The sequence below is a fragment of the Mesoplodon densirostris genome, chromosome 9 (assembly GCF_025265405.1).
Source record: "Mesoplodon densirostris isolate mMesDen1 chromosome 9, mMesDen1 primary haplotype, whole genome shotgun sequence".
In the NCBI taxonomy this organism is placed as follows: domain Eukaryota; kingdom Metazoa; phylum Chordata; class Mammalia; order Artiodactyla; family Ziphiidae; genus Mesoplodon; species Mesoplodon densirostris.
Window position 1 is genome coordinate 102,093,789 of NC_082669.1, and position 27,542 is coordinate 102,121,330.

At 50.3% G+C, this 27,542-nt stretch overlaps 2 protein-coding genes across 2 annotated transcripts; one reads left to right on the plus strand and one right to left on the minus strand.

Moving 5' to 3' along the window:
* Window positions 1-4,163: 4,163 nt before the first annotated feature.
* Window positions 4,164-5,024, plus strand: LLCFC1 (LLLL and CFNLAS motif containing 1). Its single transcript, XM_060107747.1, has 2 exons — window positions 4,164-4,305; window positions 4,846-5,024. Exons 1-2 carry the CDS (start codon window positions 4,164-4,166, stop codon window positions 5,022-5,024), a joined length of 321 nt encoding a protein of 106 aa, XP_059963730.1.
* A 675-nt stretch (window positions 5,025-5,699) lies between these two features.
* On the minus strand, window positions 5,700-25,908 carry KEL (Kell metallo-endopeptidase (Kell blood group)). Its single transcript, XM_060107893.1, has 18 exons — window positions 25,861-25,908; window positions 25,494-25,638; window positions 25,024-25,200; window positions 22,854-22,978; window positions 22,408-22,554; window positions 19,483-19,542; window positions 19,201-19,389; window positions 18,822-18,970; window positions 17,130-17,259; window positions 9,910-10,020; window positions 8,757-8,855; window positions 8,432-8,509; window positions 7,890-7,990; window positions 7,618-7,728; window positions 7,417-7,484; window positions 7,018-7,187; window positions 6,579-6,674; window positions 5,700-5,861 (listed from the first exon to the last, which is right to left on the minus strand). The coding sequence occupies exons 1-18, from the start codon at window positions 25,906-25,908 to the stop codon at window positions 5,700-5,702; spliced, it is 2,166 nt and encodes a 721-aa protein (XP_059963876.1).
* Between the last annotated feature and the right edge of the window lie 1,634 nt (window positions 25,909-27,542).

Here is a 27,542-nt window from a genome sequence, read left to right on the forward strand (position 1 = left end):
TCCTTTCGGGCACTGGCAAGTTACAGGGATGTGGCTCAAGGGAGTGGGTCCAGGACTCAGCAGCAGCTGAAGCGGGGGCGAGCAGGTGGGGGCTGGGATGGAGAGCGAGTGTATCTCCAGGGTGCCCTGTGTGCGCTGTGGGCTGTGGGGATGTGTGCACGTGCACTGAGGGGACTGGGGGCCCTGCCGGGAGAGAGAGAGGCTTTACCTGGAGGGGAGGAGCTCTTTCTAGAGAGAGCCCTGGGGCACAGAGCCTGCCCCAGAGCGGGGAGGGGAGGGGGAAGGAGTTTGTTCCTATCAGTGGGCTAGGGCGGCTGAGACCGGGACAGGAGAGGGGTGTGGCCCAGGAATCTGGACTGGGAGCCTAAAGGTGGGTCCCACAAGCCAGGTGAGCAATTACCTTGGGTGCAAAAGAGTACAGAAGCAAAGCCCTCCAGCTCCACAATCAGGCAGGTCCAGGTTTGAATGCTGGCTCTGAGTCCTTGCAAATCAGTTAGGCGAGTTTTCTGTGCCTCAGTCTCCTAATCTTCTAATCTGGAAAATCGGGGTAACACTTACACGCTCTCATGGAAGTGTCTGTAAAGCACAATCGTATCAGCTCAAGGACAGTTGATTCTTCTTCCATAGATGAGCTCAAAAGCCCCCAGACCTGCTCGTCTGAGCTGTGGTCACCTCTGCCCTCCACCCTGCAGCCCTGCAGCCCTGACTCAAAGGAGGTTTCCTGGCTGAGCCTCCTCCTGGCACAGCCCAGTGACTCCTCTTCCCTTCCAGCTCCTCCCTTCCAGTCAGAGGAGACCCCAGAGAGCCCAGCACCCCCACAGAGGCGGAACAGCAGGAACTTGGAGGAAATCTTGGGACTCTCTCCAGGAGTAAGTCAACAGGAGGCGTATGCGTATAAAGATAAGACAGTGTTTGATTATTTTATGGTATGACAATTTCCACTTTTCTTCCTGTTGTTTTCCAAGAGGTATATCCACGTTATTGAATTGCAGTCATTCAGTAGATCTGCGAGGTACCTGGGAACAGGCTGAAGGTTCTCTGTTTCCTAAATGAGAAGACAGAGCAGGGAGACGTGCGTGTGATTACCCACGGCTGGTGGCAAAGTTGGAGCTGGCTTGCAAGGTGGAAGCCTTAGGTCCGAATCACCCGTCAGACCTCGTGACTTCTTGGGAGCCTTCTGCCTATAAAGGTGAGAGGCTTGGGTGGAGACAGGCTGGGGACCCTCCCCCTTGGAGGTGTTCAGGAACAGGGACCTCTCCTTTCTTTCGCTGTAAGAAAGAGAGCGCGTCTCCAGAGACTGAAGGATGGACAAAATTACCTTTAGAGACGGACGAAAATTGAAAGGAAAATAAGAAAAGGAGGTGCCTGAGACGAGGAAGCATGCTCTCCCTCAGGAAGCGGAGAGATGCCGGCTGGGAAGGGGGAGGGGTCACCTTGTGGGACATTTTCTGCTTTGCTGGGGGTTGGAGCAGTGTGGGGTTGCAATGACCTCTGAAGCCTTGGGACTTGCAGTCTAAGGAGATGGAGGGAGAGATAAGGGTGAGCTGGGGGTGTAGATGTGCTGATAAGAGGCCGGCAGAGGAAAGGAGCACCTGCCCGGAAACGCTCAACCCCTAACGCTGGTCCTGGAGGGAGTGGAGGCGGGAGGGGCCGGTCAGAGCCGCACAGAGCAGGTGTGCAGGGCTGGCCACCAAGGGCATGGTCCTTGGGTCCCGGAGGAGGAAAGGGGGCCCCCCTCCATGCGTGGGTCTCCACCTCTGGGTCTTCCCCTCCCACTTGCGCTCCTTGGCCTGCACCGTCCTCTCCAACGAGAGGGGCAGGAACAAGCTGCCTGAAGGGGACCAAGCTGTCCCTCCTGTCTTACCTGGTAGGCTGGAGATTCAGAAATGGCCTCCTCATCTTTAAGGAGTTCTCTCCTCTGGCTTCCCTCCCCGTCCCCCCATACCCTTTGTCACGTCCTGCATCACCACCCTCTTCCCCCTTCTCTCCTCTCATCCGTCCTCATTCTCCGGCAGCTTTCCGCAGACAAGGAGTCCTACAAGCTCTCTCCCTCAGGTAGCAGCTTCCCTGCAAGATGATGCCTCGGGGTCCAGAGCGAGTATGTAAGAGCCAGTCCAGGGACCCGACCTCCCTGTCTTATCCCAGAGACCCTTGGTGCCAAGGGAGCCAGATCTCTTATTCTGATGGGATGAGGAGAAGGAAAACATATAAACCCAGATTTCAATGTTTAGGTCATACCCTCCCACCCCACCTGCTCACAGCCATGTAGGGAAAGAATTTGAATACCATCCTTTAAAACATGAAGAGGAATTGTCATTGGATGGTAGAATTATTTGCCTTTTTCGTTTTTCATAATTTTTTAACATACTTTTGTAATAAGAAAAAAATGTGAAGGGGTTCCTGGCTTCCTCCAAGGATTTATCTCCTCAGCACAGGGCATCAGGCAGGCGGGTGGTGAAGGAATGGGGGCAGTGGGAGCGATGCCACCCGGTTCTTTCCTCTCCAGCCGCCCCTGTAAGACACCCCGACGCCCAACTACCCTCCCCAGGCAAACTCACAGAGCCGGAGATGGCTTCTCATTTAGCCTTAAACCAAGAGGCTCCTCCCCCAAATAGCCAGGAGGTTGTTAGTGATTTTTTTCCATTCAAGCATCATTTCCTGAACCTGCAGGTCAATGAGTGCAAGGGACAGGTGAACAGGGTCACCTGCTTACTTGAATCGTGCCTCTCCCATCATCAAGTGACCTCCTGTACCGCTGCCCAGTCACCCTGTCACCTGGCTCGGATCACCAGGAAGTATACAGGAGGCCGTGTCGGCTGTCCAGGAGTCTCCTGATAAGCCCGTCTGCCGGCATGGGGGGCATCCGTGGGAAGGAAGCTCCACGGGCCCTTCCATTTCTGTGATCCCCTCTTTCAGGAAGGGTACGTGTTTCTGCACACATCCTCACCCCTGCACTTGGTGGCTCCTTCAGGTGCGGGGTGTGTGGACGCCAGGAGCGGTGTGAGCTGGTGGTGATTGTTCCAGCGTGTCTAAGACCCCCCCTCCCACCTGTCCTGGCACCCCCTCCTGTCGCTCATGGCCAGTATCTGTCTCTGGCTTTTCAGGGTGGGGCTTCATCCTGTCTCCCCATCTCTCTGCTCCAGGAAGCAGACGCTAATTAGCCACAGCCCATTACCAACAGGTCTGTGCTCACCAGGGTCATGGGCAGGGGCAGGCACTGGGACGTGAAGGCAGGTCTCTTGAGACCCGTTACTTGGGATCCTTGCCTCTGTCTGCCACACTGATTTTTCTCTGAAGACTGTAACTCCTCCCACCCTTTAGAGATGGAGTTTAGACACTGGGTCTCTAACAACTTTTCCTCTGTGTCTGAGTACAGGAGGATGTGGAATGAGGGAAGACGGTGTTCAGTCTATCAGTACAAGACGGCAATGGCTAGGACAGAGGGAAGTCCGGGAGAGGACGAGGAGAGACAGGTTTCCACTTGGGTTCAAGGCACTTGGCTCTCTGTCTCTCTCACAGCCAGAGCAGGTACCCATCCCCTCCTCCACCTACGCCCTCCCCCTCCTTCATTTCTGATGGAGCTGAGTTTCATGCACAGCCCAGGACTTGAAGATGCCCATTTCGACATCTGGTCTGGGTCTCAGTTTATGCAAGTCGCTTTCCTTTGAGAAAGGCTATACAGAGGAGTGGGAAGATGTGATATTTAGAATCTAAAGAAACGGCCAAGAGCCCTTCTCTGCTCTATGTCATCTTCAGTGGGCGAAGCATTTCTTTTGTGAACCTGTTTCCTCATCTATATAATGGGTATGGCAATACCGTGACTTTGAGTCCTGGTTACTATATGGATCTAATGATATAATGGACGTGCAAGGACTCCACAAACTCTTTTAAGTCATTGCTGTGGCTCTGCACAGAATGGCCCACTGTGGTCATCCTGGAAGCCTCAGTTGCCCCCTGCCAGCCACTCTCCACGCTCTTGCCTGCCAACGGAACTCTCCAGGATGAGGGTCAGGCCCACGGCTGTGATGTCACAGAGCTCATGACATCAGAGGTCCTATGGAAGGGAAGGGGAGAAAACGGTGCTGGGAAGGGGTAAGGTCTGGGACAACAGACAGGGAAGGGAGGAGGGGGTCCTGCCGGGCACTGGGGACTAGGAAAGGCCCATGACTTCCCTGGGCTCCCAGCTCTGCAGGGCAGCATTCCTGGCATCCATCCTGCTGCTGCTGTGGGTCAAGGGGGTGATGCCTCAGAAAGGGAGCCCAGGCCTGGACGAGAGGAGTCAGAAAGAGAAAACACCCTCTACAGGTAGGTGAAGAAGTGGGACGATGCCTGAAGCCGGGGACCAGATCTCTTTGGAGTCAGATCACTGGTCAGGCCAGAGGGAAAGCTGAGATAGGTTTGGATTATGGGCGATCACCCCAGGCCCTACTACTGCAGTGTGAGTGTCGTGTAAAGGGCCTAGAGCCGCGGTTCCTCGCCAGGGCCATACTCAGGGTGTGCCTGGGCCAGCTGATGTGCATGGGACCCTGTGAGTACGGGAAGAGGGTCTTTGAAGTCCACCCTTCTCTACGTTGGTCCCTCACTCCCCAAATGAGGTAACACCTTGGAGGAGGCAGTTTGAATTGGCAGTGGGGAGTGTGTGCCCTTGAACTGGGGCTATGGCTGCACACAGACCAGAAGAGACCCCCCCCAGATGGAGCATCGCCTCTGTGGTCAAGAACAAGGGTGTGGGTAGTTGGGCTCCCAGGTTCCGCAACGCCTCCCTCTTTCCAAGGCGGGCCAGGGGCGGGGAGGTGGGGCAGTCACAAACAGTCCTTTCATGCTGTCCCCCGTCCCCTGTTTCAGACCAAGATCAAGAACAGTTTGAAGAGCACTTTGTGGCCTCCTCAGTGGGCGAGCTGTGGCAGGCAGTAGACATGACCCAGCAAGAGGACGACCAGACGTCAGAGGCAGTGGCAAGCCGTGGCCGCCTGTTTGACCTCGCCTTCTGCTTTAACCTGGCCAGCATCGTGGTTTTTCTATGAGGGACCTGGAGGCCGAGGTGGTGGCCTGATTCCTGGATGAGGACCTGGACATCTGCCTCCGCTTCACGGTAGCTTACTGACCGCCTCCCCGTGGGTCTCCGGAGCGCTTCTCCCAAGGGTGACGTACATGAGGCTTCCTGGCTCTTGCCCATGACCCTCTCCCTCGGGACGCAGCATCAGAGAGACCCCGTGCTGGCCTCTCAGCGGTCCATGGCCCCTGCCCACCTTCCTCCCCACCCTCTGAGGGCCATGTCCAAGAGCCGAGACACCGGGACCCCTGCCCTCCTCTCTCCCCCAGCCTCTCCTGGCTTTGTTCAGGACAACAGATTGGGGGTAGGAAGGCAGCAACAATGAAAGTAATAACAATCAAATCCTGGAAACAATTGGGGGCAGCTTAATTTTGTCTCTAACCAGTTTCCACCGACCTTTAGCTCATTCATTGGTTCTTTCCTTGTCTCACGTCCTTGGAACTCTGCTTGGCGGTTTCTCCTCTGATTTTTTCTGACTTCTAGGCATCGGACATAGCAGGAAAGTGTTCTTAAGAGACAGGCAGAAGCCAAGGGCCAGCTTTTATTTTTGGAACAGAAGGGGAGAGGAGGTATTGCCCTGATTCCAGGGATGGGGCAGGGAGATGCTGATACACCTGTACTGAGGTCTCTTTGGGAGCCAGCTGGGTTACCAGAGTTGGCAGCGGCTGGAGGGGTTCATGAGGGTGCCATGGGGACAGTGAAAGTGTCTGGCGAAGGCTGGGCTGTTGCTTAGGGGCCCGTGGATTCGAAGGGTAGGAGGGCTGTGAGTGTCCTGAGGATCCTGGGTGCTGGGGTCCCTACACATCACCTGGGGAGAAAGAGAGGTCCATACAGGGTAAGGAGAACAGCAGGGTATCAGGGTCAGCAGGACACGGCAGACCTGGTGACCAGGTGGTAACTAGGGACAGCAAAGATAAAAGCAGGGATAGCAATGCTCCAAGGGCCACATGGAGAAAGGAAGATATTTGCCATTTGCAGGTCATTTAATCTGGCAGTGGGTATCTGGGGAGGGCTGGTCTGTGCAATCATACCATTTGTAAGTGCCCTAGAGGTGGGTCTGTTGTAAGAACACTGTGCGGGTCTTTAAGTATCCTGAGGAATTGGGGCACTATCTGCTGAGGGAGAAGATGGCACTTAGCGGGGGTTATGTCATGTGGGGACCCCACTGCGTGGTGAGGTCTCTGAGGAGGGATGTGGTCTACAGGTAGTCTGCTAAGGCCTTTTTGAAGGGATCTGTGTTTCTAGAAGAAATGAGAGAGAAGATAAAAGTTGGCCTCATCTCAAGGAGGAATTTGGGAATAGAGTTGTTCTCCTTTTTTTGAAGGCACTGCTGAATCTGGTAGAAGAATTTATAGTAGGATGAAGGGATGGTCCCAAGGGGACATGTGTGAAAGGATGACAGTGGGGATGTGTGCAGCAGAGGGTTGGTGGCATTGGGGGAAGATGTTTAACAACATCTGAGTGTTAACAATAGGGTATTTATGTGACATGGACTAAGCCCTGGTGGGAGGCGTCGGCTGCCTACCTGGGCATAGCTTCGGAAGAAGAGTTGCCAGGGGCTGAGGTTCAGGTTGGGCAGGGTGGTCTCCCCACGGTACCATAATAGCCTCTTGTTGTATGCCTGGATATGGGAGTGGGATGGAGAGTCGCCCTTAGGCTCTAGGCCCGTGGCCATCTGGAAAGCTGATGCCCTACACGCAACATCCAAAACCAGTTCATGCCAAGTTCTGCACTGACCCACTGCTCTGAGCCAGGAGAAAAGGTACTTGCCGTCAGATCTATGGATCTAGAAAAGAGGGCTCTATGGAGTCGGAGGGGGTCCTCAAGTTGCCACCTGTTCAGTGGGGATGTGAAGGGCCCAAAGTTTTGCTATGTTTGCCTGAGGGATGGTGGAAGGAAAAACTGGGGACAGGCTGTCTATTCTGCTGGTACAAATAGATCGCAGCCCTTGGGATGTGAGGTACCTGCAGTGCGATGGCCAGTCCCCCCGTGTCTGCAGCATCCTCCAGGAATGTGCGGGAGCCATTGAAGAAGGTCCCGTTGGGTAATGGAAAGGCAGCATAGTGGCGCTCCAGGCACACTAGCGCCCCCTGTAGGGCATGGGTGTCACAGGCTGGGCAGCCCCCAGGGAATACTGTTGAAAATGGGGCAACGGAATGCAACGGTGAGGCGTGATGCAGGGGTGAAGACATGGGGGTACCACAAACTGGGCTGGCTCCCAGGAGCACTGCAAAGGCTTCAGAACTGCCCCCCGCCCCCGCTGGAGCCCTCGCACAGCCTCCCTTCTCCCCCTCTAGGCTGCCTTTGGGGCCTTCACCTGGGTTCCCGATGGCCCCATCTCCCAATGGCCCAGTGCTACTCACAGAGCTGGTAGAAGATGTGCAACAGCTCATGGGCCATAACGCTGCCGGCGGCGCCAAAGTTCACAGCCCTAGGGGGCAAGGGCTTGTCTTACCCTCAGAATCCTTCCACGTTTTTGGCCCCAATTCTCCAACCATAAGTCGCATCCATCATACGTCATAACATTGGTCCATTGCTCGTGGGAAACTTAGAATGGCCCATACCTGGGGTAGCCAGGGTGGAAAAATGGGGGTTGGAGGAGTCCGGCTGGGAAGACCACCACATGGTCAGGTATTGAATAGTAGGCATTTACGCCCCATGGGAGCACCTGCCACCTGTGGAAAGAGCACATATGAACACCAGCTCTATCACTTACATGCCGTCCTTCCCCAATACTGTCACTGTTCCTGCTCCCCTGAGCCTCTGGCTTTCTTTCCTGCTAATCTTGGACGGCTATCTTTGGGATGCGGTATCTGTGTCTCCCTCGCCCTCATACCTGTGGTTGGGGAAAGGCTGCAGGAAACTCCGAATGATTCTAGCTCGGCGGGATCGGACACAGCTCAGGAAGGACTGCAGGAAGCTGGGTCCAAGTTGTATCTGGGAGGAGGCAGGAGGCAGCTCGAATACACGGAGACAAATGTAGAGGCACACTGATATACCCTGATGCGGACATCTGAACCCAGACAGATAAGCCCTGATGCGCAGACATCCCCAGAATGGTGGAAAACCAGCGCCGTGACACCAGTGCCTGTGTGGTACAGACAGGCGTCACACGTACCAGCACACAAAGACTCAGGCAAGTCACACGAATGCGTGGGTGCGAGGGCACACACACGCTCAATGTGACCTGCAAAGATTCTACTCTTCTGTTGGCAAGATCCACAGAGTGGCTATTCGCCCATCAGGCCCCAGCAGCACCAGGGCAGGGAAGGGGTTTTTTAGGATCAACTAGGGAAAATGACGGTCTGCCCCTCTGGTGGATCAGGGTGGGTGAAGAAGTTGAGGATTTAAGAGTAACTGGCAAGGGCAGGAACCCACATCGTTGTATTCTTGTCTGGCTGGGTCTGGCTTCAAGGCCCATTCCGGGGCCCCCATCTTCACCTGCAGCTGGGTGACCTGGGAAGAGACACAAAGGTGGAAGGAACCTAGCTGCCCCAAGTCTTATCAGGAGGAATCTCTCCTGCTCACTGCCGTCCCTTCCTTTGGTAGCGTCACCAGGATGTGTGTGCGGCATATTGGTGTTTATACTTGCCTTGTGCCCGTGTGCCTTGAGCACGCTTCTCCAGGCCCTGTGATCTCTTGATCCAACACTCAATTCACACCTACTACACGTTCCCACACTGTCTCCTTCTCCTGGCCTTACCTTGTCCTGGGCCTTTGCCCGGGTCTCTTCATCCATCCAAGGAAGCACCTGGAAGCGAGCGATGAGGGCATCCTTGATTGCAGTGAATAATTCCATGGCCTGTGGGCAGCACAGGGCAGGGAGAAAGAAACAGGATCAAGATCAGCCTCAGTCCTGGGCCCTGCCCACTGGGCCTCTAGGAAGGGTCCTTGACCCTGAGGGGCTGCCAGAAGGAGGAAGATCTCAGAAAGGGGAAAGGGCTACCTACTAGGTGACCAAAAACTCAGGGTACGGAGAGCTGTGGGGATGTGAAGGAGGTACCAAGCACAGAAGGGGAAGGTGGGGACGGGTCACTCCTGACACTTTCCGTGACACTGTCCTTTCTCTCGGCCAGGCAATCCGCTCAGAAAGTGGCAGGAGGAGGTGGACCACCATCCCCTTCTCTGCTCTCGAGGGCCCTCGTCCTCACACCCTGTTTCTTACAGCCTGCATTTCCTCTCTCCATCTTCCAGGGTTCCTCAGCTTTGCAACAAGCCGAAGCCTGTCCAGCTTCACACCCTGACTGTGTACTGACTGTATTCTCAGCCATCTGCCACCGTGTGTTTTTCCTTTCCTGATGGAGGAAAATGGATGACAACATTGGGAGCCTGAGTTCAAATCCTAACTCTGCTATTTGGTAGCTGTGTGATCTTGGGCAAGTTATTTAGCCCCTGTGCTTCAGTTCTCTCTGCTTTAAAATTATAATAATAGTAGGAATTAAAGTAGTTGGTGCAAAGTGCTTATAAGAGTATCAGGCACATGGTAGGCACTGAAAAGTATTCAGTAGTTATTTATTGGCACTTCTGAAGATGATAGCATTCCATTCTGACGTCATTTCACGTGTTGTTAAAAAAATCATAGGTAAACAAGGGGTAGGCTTAGAGGTCATGCAGTTCAATTTTCTCATTTTATGGTTGAAGAAACACATGAGCAGGAAAGCTGGGTGACTTGTCCAGGTCACTGTGTGTCGTGCGGACTTTGTGTCTCAGAGCTAAACCATGCAGACCCTAGGGATGCAGCGTGTCCCTCTCTGGGTTCTCTAACTGGCTGGTTCTCTGACCACAGAGACCATGGAGACGAGCAAAGTTGCTAGAACTAGGAGAGGATGGGTGGGCGGGGAAGGGCCCTCACGTACGGCACTTCGGGTGCTGGGGCCAAAGGCCTCACGGACAAACAAGGCTGCCAGCGTAGGCTTGAAGAAGGCTTCTGTCTTCTCAACACACGTCATCCAGCGAGGGTGGGAGGGCTACAGAGACAAAGCTGGAATGAAGGGTCCCCGCCAAGGCGTCGTCCTCATCCACTTTCCCAGGCCGGTCTTACCGAGACCTCCACCCCCAGAGCACGCTCTCTTTGCTGGACGTTCTGGGCTTGTCTCCCTTTACTCTATAACCCCTTTTGGTGACACACATGGGGTCCTGCTGCTTAGCAAAGAGGGGCTCACATCTCCTCCAGGATTAGTCTCATGAGCCTGGGTTGGGCAAACGATCCTTGTTTATTGCCTATTGAATTTGAAAGCCAGGCCACTGGGAGGCATCCTTCTGGATGACTGAAAGGCTCCTGGGAACGACAGGACTAGAGCCAACCCTCTCACTTCAGCAGGTCTGCCTGCCACCCTGTCCCCGCCCACCATGCACAGAGCCCAGCGGAGACTCCCATCCTCCCAAGCTTCTTTACTTAAAAGAGAAATTGAAGAAGGAAAAGTCTCCCTGCCTCCTGCCTTCCTCCCCCACTCTCCAAATGGTTATTAAGGATCATATGGTAAGACCTTGTCTTATAAAGAAGAAAGTTATCAGAGTAAAGTTGGGTTTTAGATGCCATATTGTTTGGTAGAAGAGGAAAAAAGAAAAGACTAAATATACGCATTCAGAGCGCTGAGACACTTTCTGCCAAATCAGGGAAAAGGATATAGGATGAGAGGATGGACGTCTTCAACTTCAAAGGCAGAGAAATGGTTAGACAAAAACTCAAAAGAGGGGACTTCCCTGGTGGCGCAGTGGTTAAGAATCCGCCTGCCAATGCAGGGGACACAGGTTTGAGCCCTGGTCCGGGAAGATCCCACATGCCATGGAGCAACTAAGCCCGTGCACCACAACTACTGAGCCTGCGCACCTAGAGCCCATGCTCCACAACAAGAGAAGCCACGGCGATGAGAAGCCTGCACACCACAATGAAGAGTAGCCCCCGCTCGCTGCAACTAGAGAAAGCCCACGAGCAGCAACGAAGACCCCACGTGGCCAAAAATAAATAAATAAATTTATTAAAAAATAAAAACTCATAGAGGGCCTTGGCAACTGGGGTGTTTTTTAACACGTTTGTCCAGAGACCTATTACTGCCACAGGCATTAGTTTCTGCCAAAATCCCCCAGTCAAATAATGTGTTAACAGCAGGATGGAAAGACTAAGAAACATAAAAGAGAGATGTTGGGGTGGACGGCTTTGAAGAGACGACCAAGCGTAGGCCCAGAGATGACGCAGGGCAGATGAGAAACAAATTCAGGAAGCTGGCCTAAGGGAAAGCTGAGCTGGGACTTAGGCAAAACCGGCTAACATGCTAATGTGGGCTGAGTGGGATGAAGTCACAAGACTCCATTCCTGTAACTGATTTATTCCCCCAGACCTCCTGGCAGCTAAGGTAGTTAGGCGGCCACCACACATTCCGGACCTAAGGTTGGAGAGAGTTTATGGGGCTTCCAACCAAAGAGGAAATAGAAAGGAAGGCCAGTACTTCTGTCATTGAAGACCCTCCCGGGCCTGCCTATTAGAACGTTTATCATTTTGGAGGTTGTTCCAGACCCGGTTGCCCACGTCTGTGCGTTCTTGTCTGTCCCCTCGCCGTGAGACCTATTCAAGACCCTCTCCTGGTTAGGAGAAGGGACTCAGACACTTTCTATAGTGTATTACTTGGAGCTCTGAAACTCACAAATGTGAAAAAAAAAATACAAATAGAAAGGCAACCTCGGTCTGATAGCCATGCCTGGGTCAAGTGCAGGTGCTGCTGGCCACCTTTGGTGTCCATCCCCTGCAGGCCCCCGATGACAAGCTCGGCTCTGAGACTGCCTTTCATCAGACTGCTGCCGGGGATGGAGGGCTGCACCCAGGACAGTAGCAAACACATCAGCCTTGAGCTTGGTAGTGTGGACCTGCCTGCCCTTTCTATACCTCCTGGTTCTTGAGTTGTTTCCTGATCCCTTTTGCTGGTGCCTACCCTTCTCTCCAACAGCCTTTGCCTGTTCCATGCTGTCGCCCATAGCTCAGGCCACGGCAGGCCCTGACCTGATTCCTGGAGAGTATGGACACCACCTCGGACCCCCCACTGCTCACCCTGTGCGACTCTGGGATTCTTCTGGTCACACTTGTGCTGAGTCATATGTTCTATGTGCAGGAAAATAACTTCCAGAATCTATAAATGAACATAAGTCTTAGGAGTGGAGGTTGGCAGGTTGTATATTCATCTGCTGGGGGTTATGAGTATCTGAGCTCTCTCTCAAGACATGGAGTGATAGAGTATACCACATTGATTGAAAATAGAGAAAAAGAAAACAAATCATTGCTAAAATATGAAGGATGGAAGAAATACTTCAAACCCAGGATAATGAGGCTCAAAAGATTAATTTTAAGGAATAGAAAAACGTTGCGGCAGTGGGAGTGTGGGATTAGCAGGTGAAAACTATTATGTACAGGATGGATAAACCACAAGGTCCTGCTGTAGAGTGCAGGGAACTATATTCAAAACACTGTGATAAACCATAATGGAAAAGGATATGAAAAAGAATGGATATATATGTGTAACTGAATCGCTTTGCTGTACAGCAGAAGTTAACACAACACTCTAAATCAACTATACTTGAAAAAAAAATCTTCTAAAAAAGAAAGAAAAAAAGTTGCAGATACAAGCTTAGAACCATGAGTAATGATAGACATGATAAAAATCAGGAAAAATTCCAAGAGTCTGGAGAGAAGCAAATTTTTGCACAATTTTCAGTAAGGGGAAGGTAGATTTTAGAGATTACAGGTGAGTCAGGAATCCTTAATGTTAATTTCTAAACAAAATTCTAGAATGAATCATTAAACCGACTATTTTTGAACACTTGGAAAATAATGTGTAACTACTGAGGGCCAGCATAGCATCACTGAGGACGAATAATATCAAAATCCTTTTTAAATGTCATCACTTTTAACGGATCATTAAATTAGGATAAACAGTAGATCAGGAGTCACAAACTCAAACAGGGGCCATGAGGTAACCTAAGTGAGAGAAGCAGTCCAACATCAGAACCCCAGGACAAGAAGGGGTACGGCCAACCGGAGAGAGGGACGCAGCCCTACTGGCTGCATCACTCAGCTCCAGTCATTTGTTGCCCCTGGAGACGGCTAGTTCAGTGTTAGCCAGAGCTTCACATTGACAACAACAAAAAAGGCTGGAACTCTGACTCCTGCTGTGCCATCACCTAATATTTGAAAGTCGGCCGTTCATTAACAGTTTGTAAAAAGCTTCAAAGGCCAACAACACACACCTATGGGCCAGATTCAGCCTCAAGGACCACCGCAGTGCTCCCTCTGTACAGAGAATTCAGTATTTACTAACTGTGGATTATTAACTTAAACCCTCATACTTCAGTTACGCCAGCTATAAAAACGAGCCTAATGCCTGTTCTGCCTGCCTCACAAAGCTGCTTGGGAGAGCAGGGGAAATACTACGTGGAACGTGCTCTGTAAATCCTAAAGTTCTACCCCACTCTGTTGGCATTATTTTGATTTCAAGACAGCAGTTGGTAAAACCAAAAATTACATCTTTGTGAAATCGATGGAGAAATCCACGTTAAATGACAGTGTGATTTGAGTGGATTCTGACTGGCTGATCCATAAGGGAACATCAGTGATTAATGACTCCAAGTTAGTACAAGCTTCCCCGACCACCCCACTGGACACTGTAGCACGTCCTCACCTAGTATGCCTCTCTCTCTTTCCTGTTTTATTTTTTCATAACACTTAATACCATCCAATATGTTTTATTCAGCTTACTGTCATTCTGCCTCCATTAGAATGTAAGTGTTTGAGGGCAAGGATTTTTGTCTATTTTGTTCATGAAGATTCCCGAGAGCCTGGAGAAGTGTCTGGCATATAATAGAGGCTCAATTAACATGTGTTGCATAAATGAACTGACGACTCTACGCTAGGTCTTCAGTAACCTGACCCAATACTCTTCCCTCTGCAGAATTTTACCAGTAATCTAGATGAAGATGCAATAAATAAAATCATGAATGACCCGAGGCAGAAATAACAGATCATTGAAACAAAGGCTAAAATTACCTGAATAAATTGGGATGTTGGGCTGAATGTAAACAGTTCACATTTAATGGGCAAAAATGTGAAGTTCTGCTTTTAATTCCCCAACTCAGCTTCTCAAGTTAAATAAGAGGAAGACCTGGCTTAACAGCCAGTTTCATTAACAATATATTCAAAAGTCATAAACAAAATATGGTCAGATAATGAGACCTAACAGTCCTCTGAATAAAGGCATTATCCATTAGAATTTGTTCAGAAGAATATGGTTAGACATCTGTAATTAATAACCATTGGATAGGTGCTTCCCTGGTGGCGCAGTGGTTGAGAGTTTGCCTGCCAATGCGGGGGACGCGGGTTCGAGCCCTGGTCTGGGAGGATCCCACATGCGGCAGAGCGGCTGGGCCCATGAGCCACGGCTGCTGAGCCTGCGCATCCAGAGCCTGTGCTCCGCGACAAGAGAGGCCAAGAGAAGCCGCGATAGTGAGAGGCCTGTGCACCACGATGAAGAGTGGCCCCCACTTGCCACAACTAGAGGGAGCCCTCGCACGGAAACGAAGACCCAACATAGCCATAAATAAATACATAAATAAAAATAAAAATAATAATAACCATTGGACAGAAATACAAATTTTGGTCAAATCAAGGCCAAAACCTTGGTGGTATCTTTGACTCCACTTTCACTCTCACACCACACATCTGTCAGGAAACACTGCTGCTTATCTTCAAAATATGATCTTTTAAAACATAAAACAGATAAATCCCTCTATAGGCCCCTGTTACATGCAGAGAAAAACCCAGGTCCTTACAGTGACCTACCAGGCCCAGTATAATCCCCTCCTCCCCTCTCTGATTTCCTCCCTACTTATCCTATTTGCTTTCTCTGTTCCAGTTGTGCTGGCCTCCAGGCTGATTCTCAACCCCCCAGGCCAGGCTCCAGCAGCAGTAGGACAGCCTGGCCTGCAAGCCCAATCACCTCTACTCAGCCAGAGCCACCAGGAGGATCCCTTACACTGCACCAGGCCTTAGCCAGCCTGCCCCATGCCTTGTTGCAAAGAAATGATCTCCCTCTCTCCGCCGGAAAACCTGTTCTTCTCCCTAGATGCTGCTTCCGTCCTACCTCCCGTTCAGATATCCCACTGATCATTTAAACCCACCCTCATCTCTCCCTCCTAGGAATTCCAAGAGTATCTAAACCAGAGTTTTCCCAGAACCCAGTGACGCCCATTCATTTACTTAGCGTATGACTGCCTTTGTGTTACAAGGACAGAGTTGAGTGGTTGCAACACAGATCACATAGACCACAAAGCCAAAAATATTTACTATCTTGACCTTTATAGAAAGAATTTGCCAAAGCATTTTTTGTTACCACCCACTATTTCTCAATCCTGCACAGTTTGTGGTTAAAAATACGGCCTCACAGGTCAGACAGACCTGTTTTGGAGTGTGTTCCTTCACTTAGGAGCTGTGTGGTCTTGGGAACATTACATGTCCTTTCTGAGGACCTCAGAGTGGTTCTGGGAGTAGTAAATAAAATAAGCAATGCCTGCCACAGAGTAACTCCTCAATGTATTTCAGCTTTTATTATTAATATGTGTCATACCTGGTGCTGTTCCAGACAGGTGAAAGGGCTTCACCAAGTCACAGAACTATTTGTTGGTAGGGTTTGATTCAGCTTTTAAGCCCAAGGACAATTATATATCCTATTAGATATATAAGGATGTTTATAATATGTATATAAAGGATATATATATGTGTATAAAGGGTGGTGACTTTAGCAATTCATAAGCCTTCTAAGTTTTTTAAGTGTGAATTTTAATGTTGGCATTCTTACACCTTTCAAGAAGTGCCACCAGGCCATGGTTTTGGGATTTCCAGGAGGCTGTTTGGTGCCAGGGATTTTGTAGCAACCCTAACTAAGAGGGGTTGGGGCTCTATCTCATCTGAGTCAAGGGAAAGGCTGAGCCAAAGGTTCTTGGGGACTAGCCTACCTAAGTGAAAATTCTAGGAAGTTTTTTGGTTTTTCTTTTCTTTTTTTTTTTTTTAAACAATGATTAAGCACACAGACTCTGGAGCCAGACTTCCAGAGTTCAAATCCTAGCTCTAACAGCTTACTAGGTACATTACCCAGAGCAAGATCCTTAACCTTTGGGTCTCAATTTACCCATCAATAAAACAGGGACAGAATGGTCTGCCCACCTCATGGAATTGTTGTGAAGATCAAATCAGCTCATATATCTAAAGGGCTTAGAAAAATGTGTGGCACATTTGAAAGGCTCAATAGGCAATAACGACATTCCAGTCCCTGTGCTTACAATTCCCTTCTCTGAATTCCACAGATATTTCAGGTTGCCAAAGCCATGAGTTTCTCCAAGGCAGAGCAACGGTCCACAAATTACTAAGAAAAGAAACCCAGTGATTTTCAAGACTACCCCGAGGCCTTGCCTGAGGTTGGAGGGCATCTTATGTTCTAGATGCCTCCTCTTGGGATTGGATGTGTTGACCTAGGATTTCAAAGTTCTCAGCAACTGAGTGTGGACAGAGTAGACTTTGGTTAGTGGAGCACGTTTGGTACAGCTCCTTCCCCTGATATGTTGGGACCTGTACCACGAAGCCCACGGTGTGGCCAACAGAACCCGGGATGTCAGAGATGAGCTCTTTGTGAAGCACCTTTGGACATGGAACACTGGAGTCACCTAGACAAAGGGAAGGCCCCTGCCTCTTACTCCAGTGAGCCCTAGGCTGTATGTCCGGCCCCTCAAATCACAGCGCTCAGGATAACCAGGCAAATAGTCTAGGGGTCATGACAAAGGAAAAGCAGGTCCTGATCACTTTAGAGCTTTATATCTAGACTTTAACAATCAGCAAAAGGCCCTCGAGGTAGCCAGATGTGTGCCTAAGGGTCTGGTCCCTGGTGCCTCAGCTCTCAGTGTAAGTCTTGAGTGCCTCCAGACCCTGGGGCATCTATCTTCATGCCCCTCCCTGAGGGGGCTAGGCCCCCGTTTATCCCCCCATATGACAGATGCTCCTTTAGCCCCCGATCCGGGAGAATTCTTCCCCTCCTCTCCTCACCGTGGGTGGTCGTCCTGTCAGCTCCCCCAGTTTCTGGCTCAGCAATCTACGTGCCTCTTGGAATTTACTGTCCAGGGCTGGAGAAAGGGTCCCCACCAGACCCAAGATCATGTGGCTCTGCAGAAAGTCCCTGTGGAGAGAAAAGAGACCCACAATATACCCCCGGGCTCTGGGGAAACCACCAGAAAAGCTTCCCCTTGTATAGGTCACCTTGATATTCTTGGGGAAGCCCTTCTCTGTATTTATAGAGAATAACTACTTCACATGTGAACACGTCAAGAAGGGCTTTTCTTTCTATCTTTTTTTTTACCCTAGTTTAAAAATACTTTATTGCTAAAAAATTCCGAAACGATTAAAGTATCATCAAAGTTCACTGATCACAGATCACTTTAACAATTAAAATAATACTGAAAAAGGGTGAAATGTTGTGAGAATCACCCAAATATGACCCAGAGACATGAAGTGAGCAAATGCTATTGGAAAAATGGTGCCCACAGACTTGCTTGACACGAGGTTGCCACAAACCTTTCATTTGTAAAAAACCACAATCTCTACAAAGTAAAATACAGCAAAGCAAAATTAAATGTTATCAACTATAGTCACCATGTTGTACACTAGATCCTGAGACTTTGTTCATCTTACAACTGAAGGTTGGTACCCTTTCACCAACCTCTCCCTATTTCCCCAGCCTTCAGCCCCTGGCAACCCCTGTTCAAAACTTTTGTCTGTTTGAGGAAGAGCTTTTCTTGATGTAGGTTGGGCTGGGGTGGAGAATGATAGAAGAAAGAACCAGATGAAGAGGCGGACCTCTCAAGTCACAGTAGGGGGGTGGGGGAGGATCTGGGCTAGATGAAGCCTGCACTTAGATTCAACCAAACAGATTCAGCTACTTCCACAACCAAGAAACCTCAGCTCATCTTAAGATGCATCTTCTAAGAGCAACAAAGCTGGGATCCAGGACCTTTCTCTGCCCTGCTGGCAACTCTCTCACCAGGTTTGATTTGTATCCTTACATAGACCTGCTCCCACCTGTATGAATGGTTGTTTGCTTCTCCCTGAGAGAATTTCTAGATGTTGCTGCCACTGAGTTACTATGAAGATGGGCTTTGAGCCCAAGGCCCTGGAAGGAAGTCACTGCCTCCAAGTGGTGGCCACACAGTATCAGGGACAGCAGCGAGCCCAACACGGAGCCTCACCCTCCCTCCTCCCACCTTCCTCGACGCCCTGGTCTTTCGCACAAGGGCCCCAGAATCCTCTCACTAGAGATGAGAAACAGCCTCTCCCCCAGGTTCTTCCCAGCCTTCACCTCCTCCATCTACTCATCCCACGTACCTTCTCCTCCCACCCACACCCCTCAGCTGCTGTCCCCAGCAACTGGCCTTCGAGCCTCTCCCACAGCTCAGAGTTTCTTCACAGGCTGGGTGCTACTCCCAGCAAACCCCATGTCTTGTCAGATACCTGGATGCCTCATTGCGTGTGTGTTTCCCTACCCCATGCCCCCCGAGCCCCTCTTCCTGTTTCCACCATGTCCTCCTGGGCCGTCCATCCCACCCCCTCTCTGCCCCCACGTGGCCCCGGATCCCTCCCATCTTTCTGCGAGGCCCTTACTAGCCTGCACTCTCCAGCCTTCTTTGTCCCTGAGACCTCCGGTCCTTGGACCCTCTTTCCGTCACCCTCCCACGTGGGGCAAACCTGTGCTTCGACAGCTGCTTTTCAACCAGTTGCGACATGTTTTTCAAATACTCCAGGTCATGGACTGCGACGGGATGAGAGGGGCTCAGGGACATTGGTGCGAATGTCGCTTGCAAGCAGGACAACCAATCGATGGCAGGGGCCATTTCCTTAAAGGAGGGATACGGAGGCTTGGGGGGACAGGAAAGGAGGAGGGGGACCATCCCCTCCCTCAGGTAGGAAAGGGAGTGGGGAGGGGGGGTTGAGGGAAAGGATGGAGCCAGGAAAGTTAGGGATGGAACGGAATGAAGGAAATAAGGAGAAAGAAGCCAAGAAGGTCAAGAAAGTTTGGGAGCGAGACCCTCAGGCCCATCTTCATCCAGTCCCTGGTTCAAGGTACCTGCAGTTGGTCAATCGTGACTATCTGGAAGAGCTTTCCCTGTGCCTGTTGCTGCTCCAGGGGCCTCAGAAACTGGTACAGCTGTGAGTTAATGGAGATGGAAAAGGAGGCGTGTTCTCCCACCTTGTTTGGGTCTCCTCCCAGCAAGGTTCCCAGGCGATTCAGGTAAGTCAGGTATTCCCGCAGGATCTGGGGGAGAGGCAACCTCAGTCACAGCCACCATCGGCCCCTGCCTTTCTCTAGCACAAGAGGTCAGGACCTTGGTCCCCAGTGCCATCTTACCTGGGCATAGTTCATTTCCTGCTTTTGCTTGAGGGGAACGTCAAACTCTGGCTGGTCTATCTGGACACAAGAGAGACTGAGAGAAGTGGGGAATGTGGAAGAAGGAGAGGACAGGTGTGGGGAGATGGGGATTTACCAGGAAGATGGCCCCAGGAGATGGACTAAAGGGGGCACAGAGGAGGAGCCAGAGAGCAAAGAAAGGCAGGGACTGGGGGCAAGGGACATGGGCAAAGAGTACAGACATGCAAATGTGCAAAGAAGGTATTTCAACCAGTTTGGGGTGCTCAGCAAGAGAGAAGCATAATAACCCATGTCCTGTAGGGAATCACTGTCTGTGCCAGGGCCAGGTCTAGGGTAAAGGGAATGAGATACCCGTCTCAAGTGCAAAATTTGAGAGGTACTGAAAACTCAGTAATCAAGATCGATAATATTTGAATTGAAATTTTAAAAATCTAAATTAATGTTAAAAATCCCCACAGAATAAAATAGCAAAACTTTGCTCATCATGTATTTTTCCCAAAAACCACAATGTATTTTTGATCATTTATTTTGAATTGTAGATGTTTCCCCAAAAGTCTGCAATAAAGTTTTGATCCATTGTTTTTTCAAAAAAAATCCACGATGAACAAAAATTTGATATTTTGTTCATCATGGATTTTTGCATTGATTTTGACATTTAAAAAATATTTATTGAAATACTATTTATCTTGATTAGTGAGTTTTAGTACCCTCTTAAATTCTGCACCCCAGGAAAGTAGCCCACTACCCTCACATGCTTCACCCTACTTCTGACATCGGTGTGTCCTTGTTTCTATCCCGAAGATCTTTGCTCCCATGTTTTTTGTTTTACTTCTCCGACTTCAATATCCTACTCCCACCTGGAGCTATATACTTTTCTGCTATCTTGAATAAAGCTTTCACTTGACTCCTTTGTCACATTTTCTGTCCAAACTTTAAAGAACTAAAAGGCATCTATGCCTTTGCTTCAACTTCCTTACCTTCCTCCTAACTCCATAAAATGAGTCCATTTCCATGACTATTTTGATGCTATGTCTAGAAGGTTTCCAATGGTGTCTTTTCATTCCTTATTTTCTAAGCTCAGAAGTCTCTGGAATCAAAGACAACCCCTCCCTCCTGAACTGGTCTCTCCCTTGTCCTCTGTGGCTCAGCTGAGCTGATCTGACCCCCACCTCCTGACCATTCTTACTCTTCTCCAGCACCACCTCATAGGGGTGCTCCCACTGTAGTCCACTCTCTCTACCTGTATTTCCCCTCAGAGACCATTCAGTCTCAAGGTGATGGGAACCACCCTCCTCCCATTCACACCAAACCAACACTGTGGGGTCATTGTCTAGTTTCTCCATTTCTGTTATTGATATTCAGTCAGTCACCAGGTCCTGTTGAATCACCATGGACCATCCATCACCACTAGGATGAGGATGTAGGTAGTTGCCTACATCCTCATGCCTGGCCTCACTTTCCATTTCTGCCACAATCATCTTAGTTCAGAATCAACGTTGCTCATCTAGCTGCCTCAGCACCTCTAGGTTGACCTCGAAAACCGCTGACTGTACTTGGGCTCTATGTACAACCATCATATTTGAAAGGCCTCTGTAGCTCTTTTTTTTTTCTATTATGTCAAAAGTTATCACCTCAGTCCAGTGTCGTAGGCCGGGAATAATCAGTCTCAACTTCATGTCTTCAGCCTTACTTTTACCTTCCACTGCACCCCACCCCTACCCGCAAATCCTCTGTTCAACAGACCAGCCTCCTTGCTGACCCCACAGAGGGGTCACACCATTCCAGGCTCTTCCCTTAGCTCAGGACTTCCCCGCAGCCCTTATAAGGCCCTTTAGCTTCACCGTCAGCTGTATGAATCAACCAGGCTTCAGGACAGCCCACACTCTCCCTCCTTTGAGCTTCTCCTTAACCATTTCAGCTCTTAACCAATTTCCAAAGGCCACACCAGTTAAACTCCTCAGCACACCCTTTAGAACTGAATTTGAGAATGCCTCATGTGCATTATCAGTTCTTGTATATTCATCCTCATGTAATTTCGTGGCATTTTTCAGAGTAGGGGCCAAATATATAGGGTCACATTGCCTACCACAATACCGATGCCTCCAAGGCTTTAATTTTTTTTACCCGCTCAGCAAACACCTGGTGTGGGCCTCTAGATGCCTGGCCCTGTGCTAGGTACCAAGGACCTGAGCTGAATAAACCGTGGGCCTGTTCTTAAGAGGCTCAGTCTTCAACACAGTGCTAAATGCTGAGATGACAGGAAATGGGAGAACAGAGGGGTTCACCTACATCTCAGCCAGGGTTTCAGTGAAGATTTCCTGGAAGGGATAGTAATCAAGGCCAAAATTTGAAAAATATGTATGAGTTTTCCAGGCTGAGTGTGCGAACTGAGGCGTAGCATTGCAGGCAAAGGAAGCCATGTATGCAAAGAACTGAAGAATATCCTTGGGGCTGTAAGTGAGGGAGCATGGCTTGGGGTATAAGGAGGAGATAAGGCTGGAGGAGTTTGTAAGGGTCAGACTTGCAAGGCTTTGCTAAGGATTAAGAACCAGATCCTGATAACCTAGTGAGCCATTTAAACAGCGACAACAGCATAATTAGCTCTTGGTTTAGAAAGGTCCCTCTGGGGACAATGAAGACTAAATAATAGGAGGGCAATACTGGGGAACTAGTTGAGAGACCCTGGGGGTGATTCAGAGAAGCTACAAGGAAAACCAAGACTACTTCTGTCTTCCCAGAACCGGCCCTGCTGCTCCTTTCCCTAATCTCACCTAAAGTCCCTGGTTCTCACATCAATAATTTCCCTAAAGATAAGTCTCTTCCCTGGATTGCACATTTTTCCTCTCAGAGGAAATCTGAGTCAGGCCCAGGTTTTACTACATTTTTTGCCAGTGCCTCCCTCACCTGGATGACTGGCGTGTACGGAGGGGCGGGAAGAGGTCGCAAATAGGCTCTGAAGAATGGGAAGTGACCATATTGACTCATCAGAAGGCTCAGAGTTCGGTTAAAGTCTAAGGGAGTCCAGTCACCGGAGATTGGCCAGCCTCCAAGCTGGGAAGAAGAGAGAGAGGGCTCAGCACAGGGACAGTCTCTGAGACCAACCCCCCCACCACCATTGCTACTTCCTGACCTCTACTCTGAGTCCATTAACCCCTTTAGGGCTCCACCTCTATCCCTCTTTCCCTACCCTCACCCAAGGTCCTAATACATCCACAGGCCATTGCCATTTCCATCTCCCTCCCAAATTCCTAGGAAAGAGACCCATCCTCTAGGGGGAAAAAATGGCAGCCTTGAGCATATGTTGGTCTTGCGTGTTATGCATCCAGAAAAGTTGATGCCCCAGGTCTCACCTCCTCAATAACTTGTCTGAGGGGACCAGCCCCTGCAGCCTCAATGGCACCTGTGTCCATGCAGGAGTTGTAGAATTGGAAGGCTTTCTCCTCCCCAGAGGCCAGACGCCAGGAACCTGGGGCTTCTAGAAAGGAAGTGTGGGAGAATTAAAAAAGTGGGGCAGCAAGGAAACCAGCCAGGAAGGTGGGAGACAGAAAGGTTATAGGAAAGGGAAGACTTCCAGGGATAAGGAGGGAAGGGGAGAAAGAGAGGGATGAGGAAAACTGGGAAGACGGGATGAGCTGGATCAACTTGATGGAAGAAAAAGAGCTGGGAACCGGAGCACGGAGAAGACAATGAGGAAGATAAAGGAAAGGTGAGGGAATTCCCTGGCGGTCCAGTGGTTAGGATTCCACCCTCTCACTGCCGAGGGCCCGGGTTCCATCCCTGGCTGGGGAACTAAGATCCCACATCCCACAAGCTGAGCAGCGCGGCCAAAAAAAAAGGAAGAAAGGTGAGAAAGGAAATAAAGACAAAAAGGGGGGCCTCCCTGGTGGCGCAGTGGTTAAGAGTCCGCCTGCCGATGCAGGGGATACGGGTTCGTGCCCCGGTCTGGGAGGATCCCATATGCCGCGGAGCGGCTGGGCCCGTGAGCCATGGCCGCTGGGCCTGCGCATCCGGAGCCTGTGCTCCGCAACGGGAGAGGCCACAACAGTGAGAGGCCCGCATACCGCAAAAAGAAAAAAAAAAAAAAAGACAAAAAGGGGAGGCAGAAAAGAGATGGAATAAGTAGAGTTTGGAAAAAGGAGAAAGTAGAAATGAGAGGCAGGAGGGAGATGAATGAAGGAAGTAGAAATATTGGGGAAATCAGAGGATTTCTCAGGGATCGGAGAGAGGAAAGCGCATGAGGAAATGTTTAGCAAAGAGAAAAAATCGGGGCAGGCTCCCCTAGTCTGGACTCTTCCCTCTCTTTGATCCCAGGAAACAAACAAACAAACACAGGACCATAACCCAAACACAAACCCATTTGAATCCTCCACCTTCTAATATCTAACACCTCTCCCTCAGTCCCCCTGACATCCTTTCATTCTATTATGGGCAGCAGAATTTGTCCGAAGTGTATTTTTTCTTTTCGTCTCCATACCTTAAGTGAAAGCGTGCCCCTCTACCATGCAGGCAATACCCACCTCCACTTGTTTCCCATCAAAAGAAGGAGGGCAAAGGGATACATGTATTTCTTCCAGATTCCAACTGATACTGTCAACAGGTTCTCTGGGTTCCCATATGCAGGAAATGCATTCCTTTTGTTACATGCTTCCTCCCAAATCCTCGCCACCATCCACCAACTTCCTGGGACCAACTTCCTACTTCCTATGTGGCCTTGGTTCCTCCCTCATAGTTTTCCTCTCAGTTCTTTTCAACACCGCCACCATCTACAGGAATCTTCTTACCTCCAGGCTTTTTAACTTGGTCCTCCTCTCCCTCCAGCATCTCTTTTGTGCCCATCTATATTCACTCCCTTACACACAACCCAATAAAGACCCCTCCCTCACTTCTCACCCACTAGGCCACTTCTTTCCTCCCACCATCATCTCCAATCAGTCATCTCCATCATCCCAGTTCAGCTTCTTCCAGTTCAACTTGCACACCATGGTCCAAGGTTTCAGGGAGAACAGGAGATAATGGTGAAAAGAGGGGGGTCTGGGAAGCGATGGGAGGGAGAGGATAACACTGACAAGGGCGCATTAGGAGACAAGAAGGATTTGAAGGCTGGACAATGAGAGTGATGGAGAGAAAGGTTAAAGTGCAACAGGTGTTGAGGAGATGCCAGTGTGGGAAGACACCTGGCATAGGGTAGAAATTGAAAATTTAAGGGAGATAACACAGAAGATGGAACTTGGTGAAAGGGAGAACTTGGAGAGAATGGAGCAATCATGGATAAATGGGAAAGGAGAGAGGATAGGGATTAGGTAAAGAAAAGATGAAGGGAGGGACAAGAAGAGATGGAAGAGAGGTGGTACCTGTGATGAAATGTACGGTGATGGAGAAGCAAATCTAGCAGTTCCCTGAGAGCCAATGGAGGATGGTGCAAACCAGGTGTTCCACAGGCACACAGGCTTGGAACAGTTGTGATCATTCTAGGCTCAGTGGCACCCATGGCAAGAGAATCTTCCACCCTGATTTCCTTACCCAGTATTCTCTGAAGTCGGCGCTTGTTCTCCTTTGCAAGAGCCTGAAAAGAACTAGTGGTCCTGTTGGTGTTTCCACAGGCAAAGCTAAAGAAATCAGTGCAGGGGGCCACACTGGTGTTTCCAGAGGCCAGGTAAAGACTCAGGAGGTCCCGACACACAGGCGTCTCACAGTGGGCTGTGGGGAAAAGCTCAGAGCTGGGAAAGAGAAAGTGATGAGGGCTCCCCCAAGGGGCTAAGCAAAGGAATGTCTGGTGAGGGAAAGGGACAGAGACCCTGGTGAGGAGGAAATGGTCTGACTGGCGGCCAGGAGCGTGATTCAAGGGGGAAGAGATCAGGAACCCGGGGCCCCAGAGGGTCAGGATGAGTGGCAGTTAATGGACACAGAGTCTCAGGATGATGGATGGATGGATGGGGTCCAAGAACGAGGGAGGGCTGAGTGGGTCGTGGGAGATCTAGGATCTTGCTTACCAGGACCACAGCCCTGGAAAACGTAGCCCCAAAGCAGCAGAGAACCACCAAGGATTAGACTGAAAAGCAGGACTGTCATTAGCGCTCGCCTGGCCATCGCCCACTGTCTGCTGTATACAGTGGGCAGCCCCTCTTCTGGAGGTCTCTGCGCAGAGAACCAGGAGGTGAAAACCCCAAGATGGAGAGGATTGGGAGAGGAGGGGTGGGGAAAGGGAGGGGGAGAGGAGAAAGAAGGAACAGTTAGTGCTAGGGCCCCTTTGTATGGAGATAACACCCCTCATTATCCCAAACCCAGCCCTCTTTGGACCCCTGGGAGCTGGCAGGGTTGTCATAAATCTGCCCCGCACAGGTCACAGAGGTCACTTACCTCCCGTCTCCTGCGGGTCCCCGCTCCACTCGCTGGCTCAGACCCCATGGCTCTCCCCGACTCGTCTCCACCCTCCTGAACTGAATGAGGAGGAGGGACGACAGAGGAGCTGGTTCAGGAAGGGGGGACATTGAAGAGAGTTATATCAGGCCATTTGGACACCTCCCCCTGCCCACCTACTCCCCCATACACACACACACACACACACACACACACACACACACTTGTGTATCTGCATGCCAGGGCAGTGCTCCCAGAAGTGCTTCAGAAGGAACCTCTCCCCTAAAGGTATCCCTAACCTCCCTCCCTCCTTCGCCCGTCACCGGTCCCGTTCTCCAAACCTCACATCCCTCTTCTCCAGGGGCAGGCAGGGCACCCACACACACCATCCAGCCCCACCTCCCACCCTAGGCATCTGACTCCAAAAGGGAATGGCTTTCTCCAGGGGACTTGCCGTCTGTCTGGCCTTTTCTCTGGCTCCCAGAATCCTTCCTGGTCCTGCTCTAGGTGCTGAGTCTGAGGACGGGGATTCAGGAAACGGCCTCCCTCCTACCCCACCCCAGTTCCTTTTTCCTGGAGAAAGGGCGCTTCTGCCACCTGGCGCCCCTGTGCCCACTCACAAGCTATTGGCCTCTGGGTGGAGCCTGTTTATCAGTCAGGAGACACCCCAGCCTCTCCTCCTCCTTTATCTCAGCCTCTCAGAGGAGACGGAGGGAGGGAGACTTCACTCCCCAAGCAGTCTTGCCCTGGGTGGCTCCTCTGGCCCTGCTCTGTGCCTCTGCTCACAGAGCTTCTTTATTTCTGAAATATTCTTTCGTCTCTCCTTTCTTTTATGATTGAAACCTCTTGAGTCCTTCAATGCCACCTTCCCTGGGAGGTCTCCCTGCTCCATGCCCATTCCCCCTGCTTCCAAGCATGCTTGATGTCTTCCCTGGTGTGTCAGAGCCCTGCTGGCTGCAGGCAGAGCCGTCCACGAAAAAGCCCAACAAACTAGGAGATCTGCTAATTACTAGCCCTGTGACAATGAACAAGACACTTAAACTCCCAGGCAGGTAAGTTTTGTCATTTGGAAAATGAGGATGATATTGGCCTTTGAATATCTCACACGGTCTCATACCTTCTACAAAGAATAAAGTGTGGACAAAGAATGTTGCCTGTCATCTTAGTAAACAAAGGATGTTACAGCCATAAAGCCATTAGCTACTGTAGCCGCCCCAGTGGTGCATGCTGAGAGGACTCAGGATGGGGAAAAACAGGATCCTGGCCCTAGATAGTAAAGTGCATATGAAAGGAATGATTTCTATAAGTCCAGACTCTTGCATCTTCCATACATAGAAAGGAACTAAATTCATTAACTTGAGATGTCTGGCTTTTCCTTAATTAGCAGTAAAACTCCTATATATCCTGGTTCCTCCCTTACCTCTTTGGAACAGTCCCTGAGAGCTGAGAGGCTGTTCCCTGGGCTTAAGTCCTCACTAAGTCCATTAAGTAAAACATAATTCTCAACTTGTAGGTTGTGCATTTTTTTTCAGTCGACAGAGGCATGACCGACCCTCTAGTTCTATTACTCAGGTGGCTTGTATCTTCATCTCCCTGTTGACTGCAAACTCTTTGGTAGCAGGGACAATGTCCCTTTTTCCTCCACACCCACCTAAGATGTTTCCTAAATACTTGTAGGAATG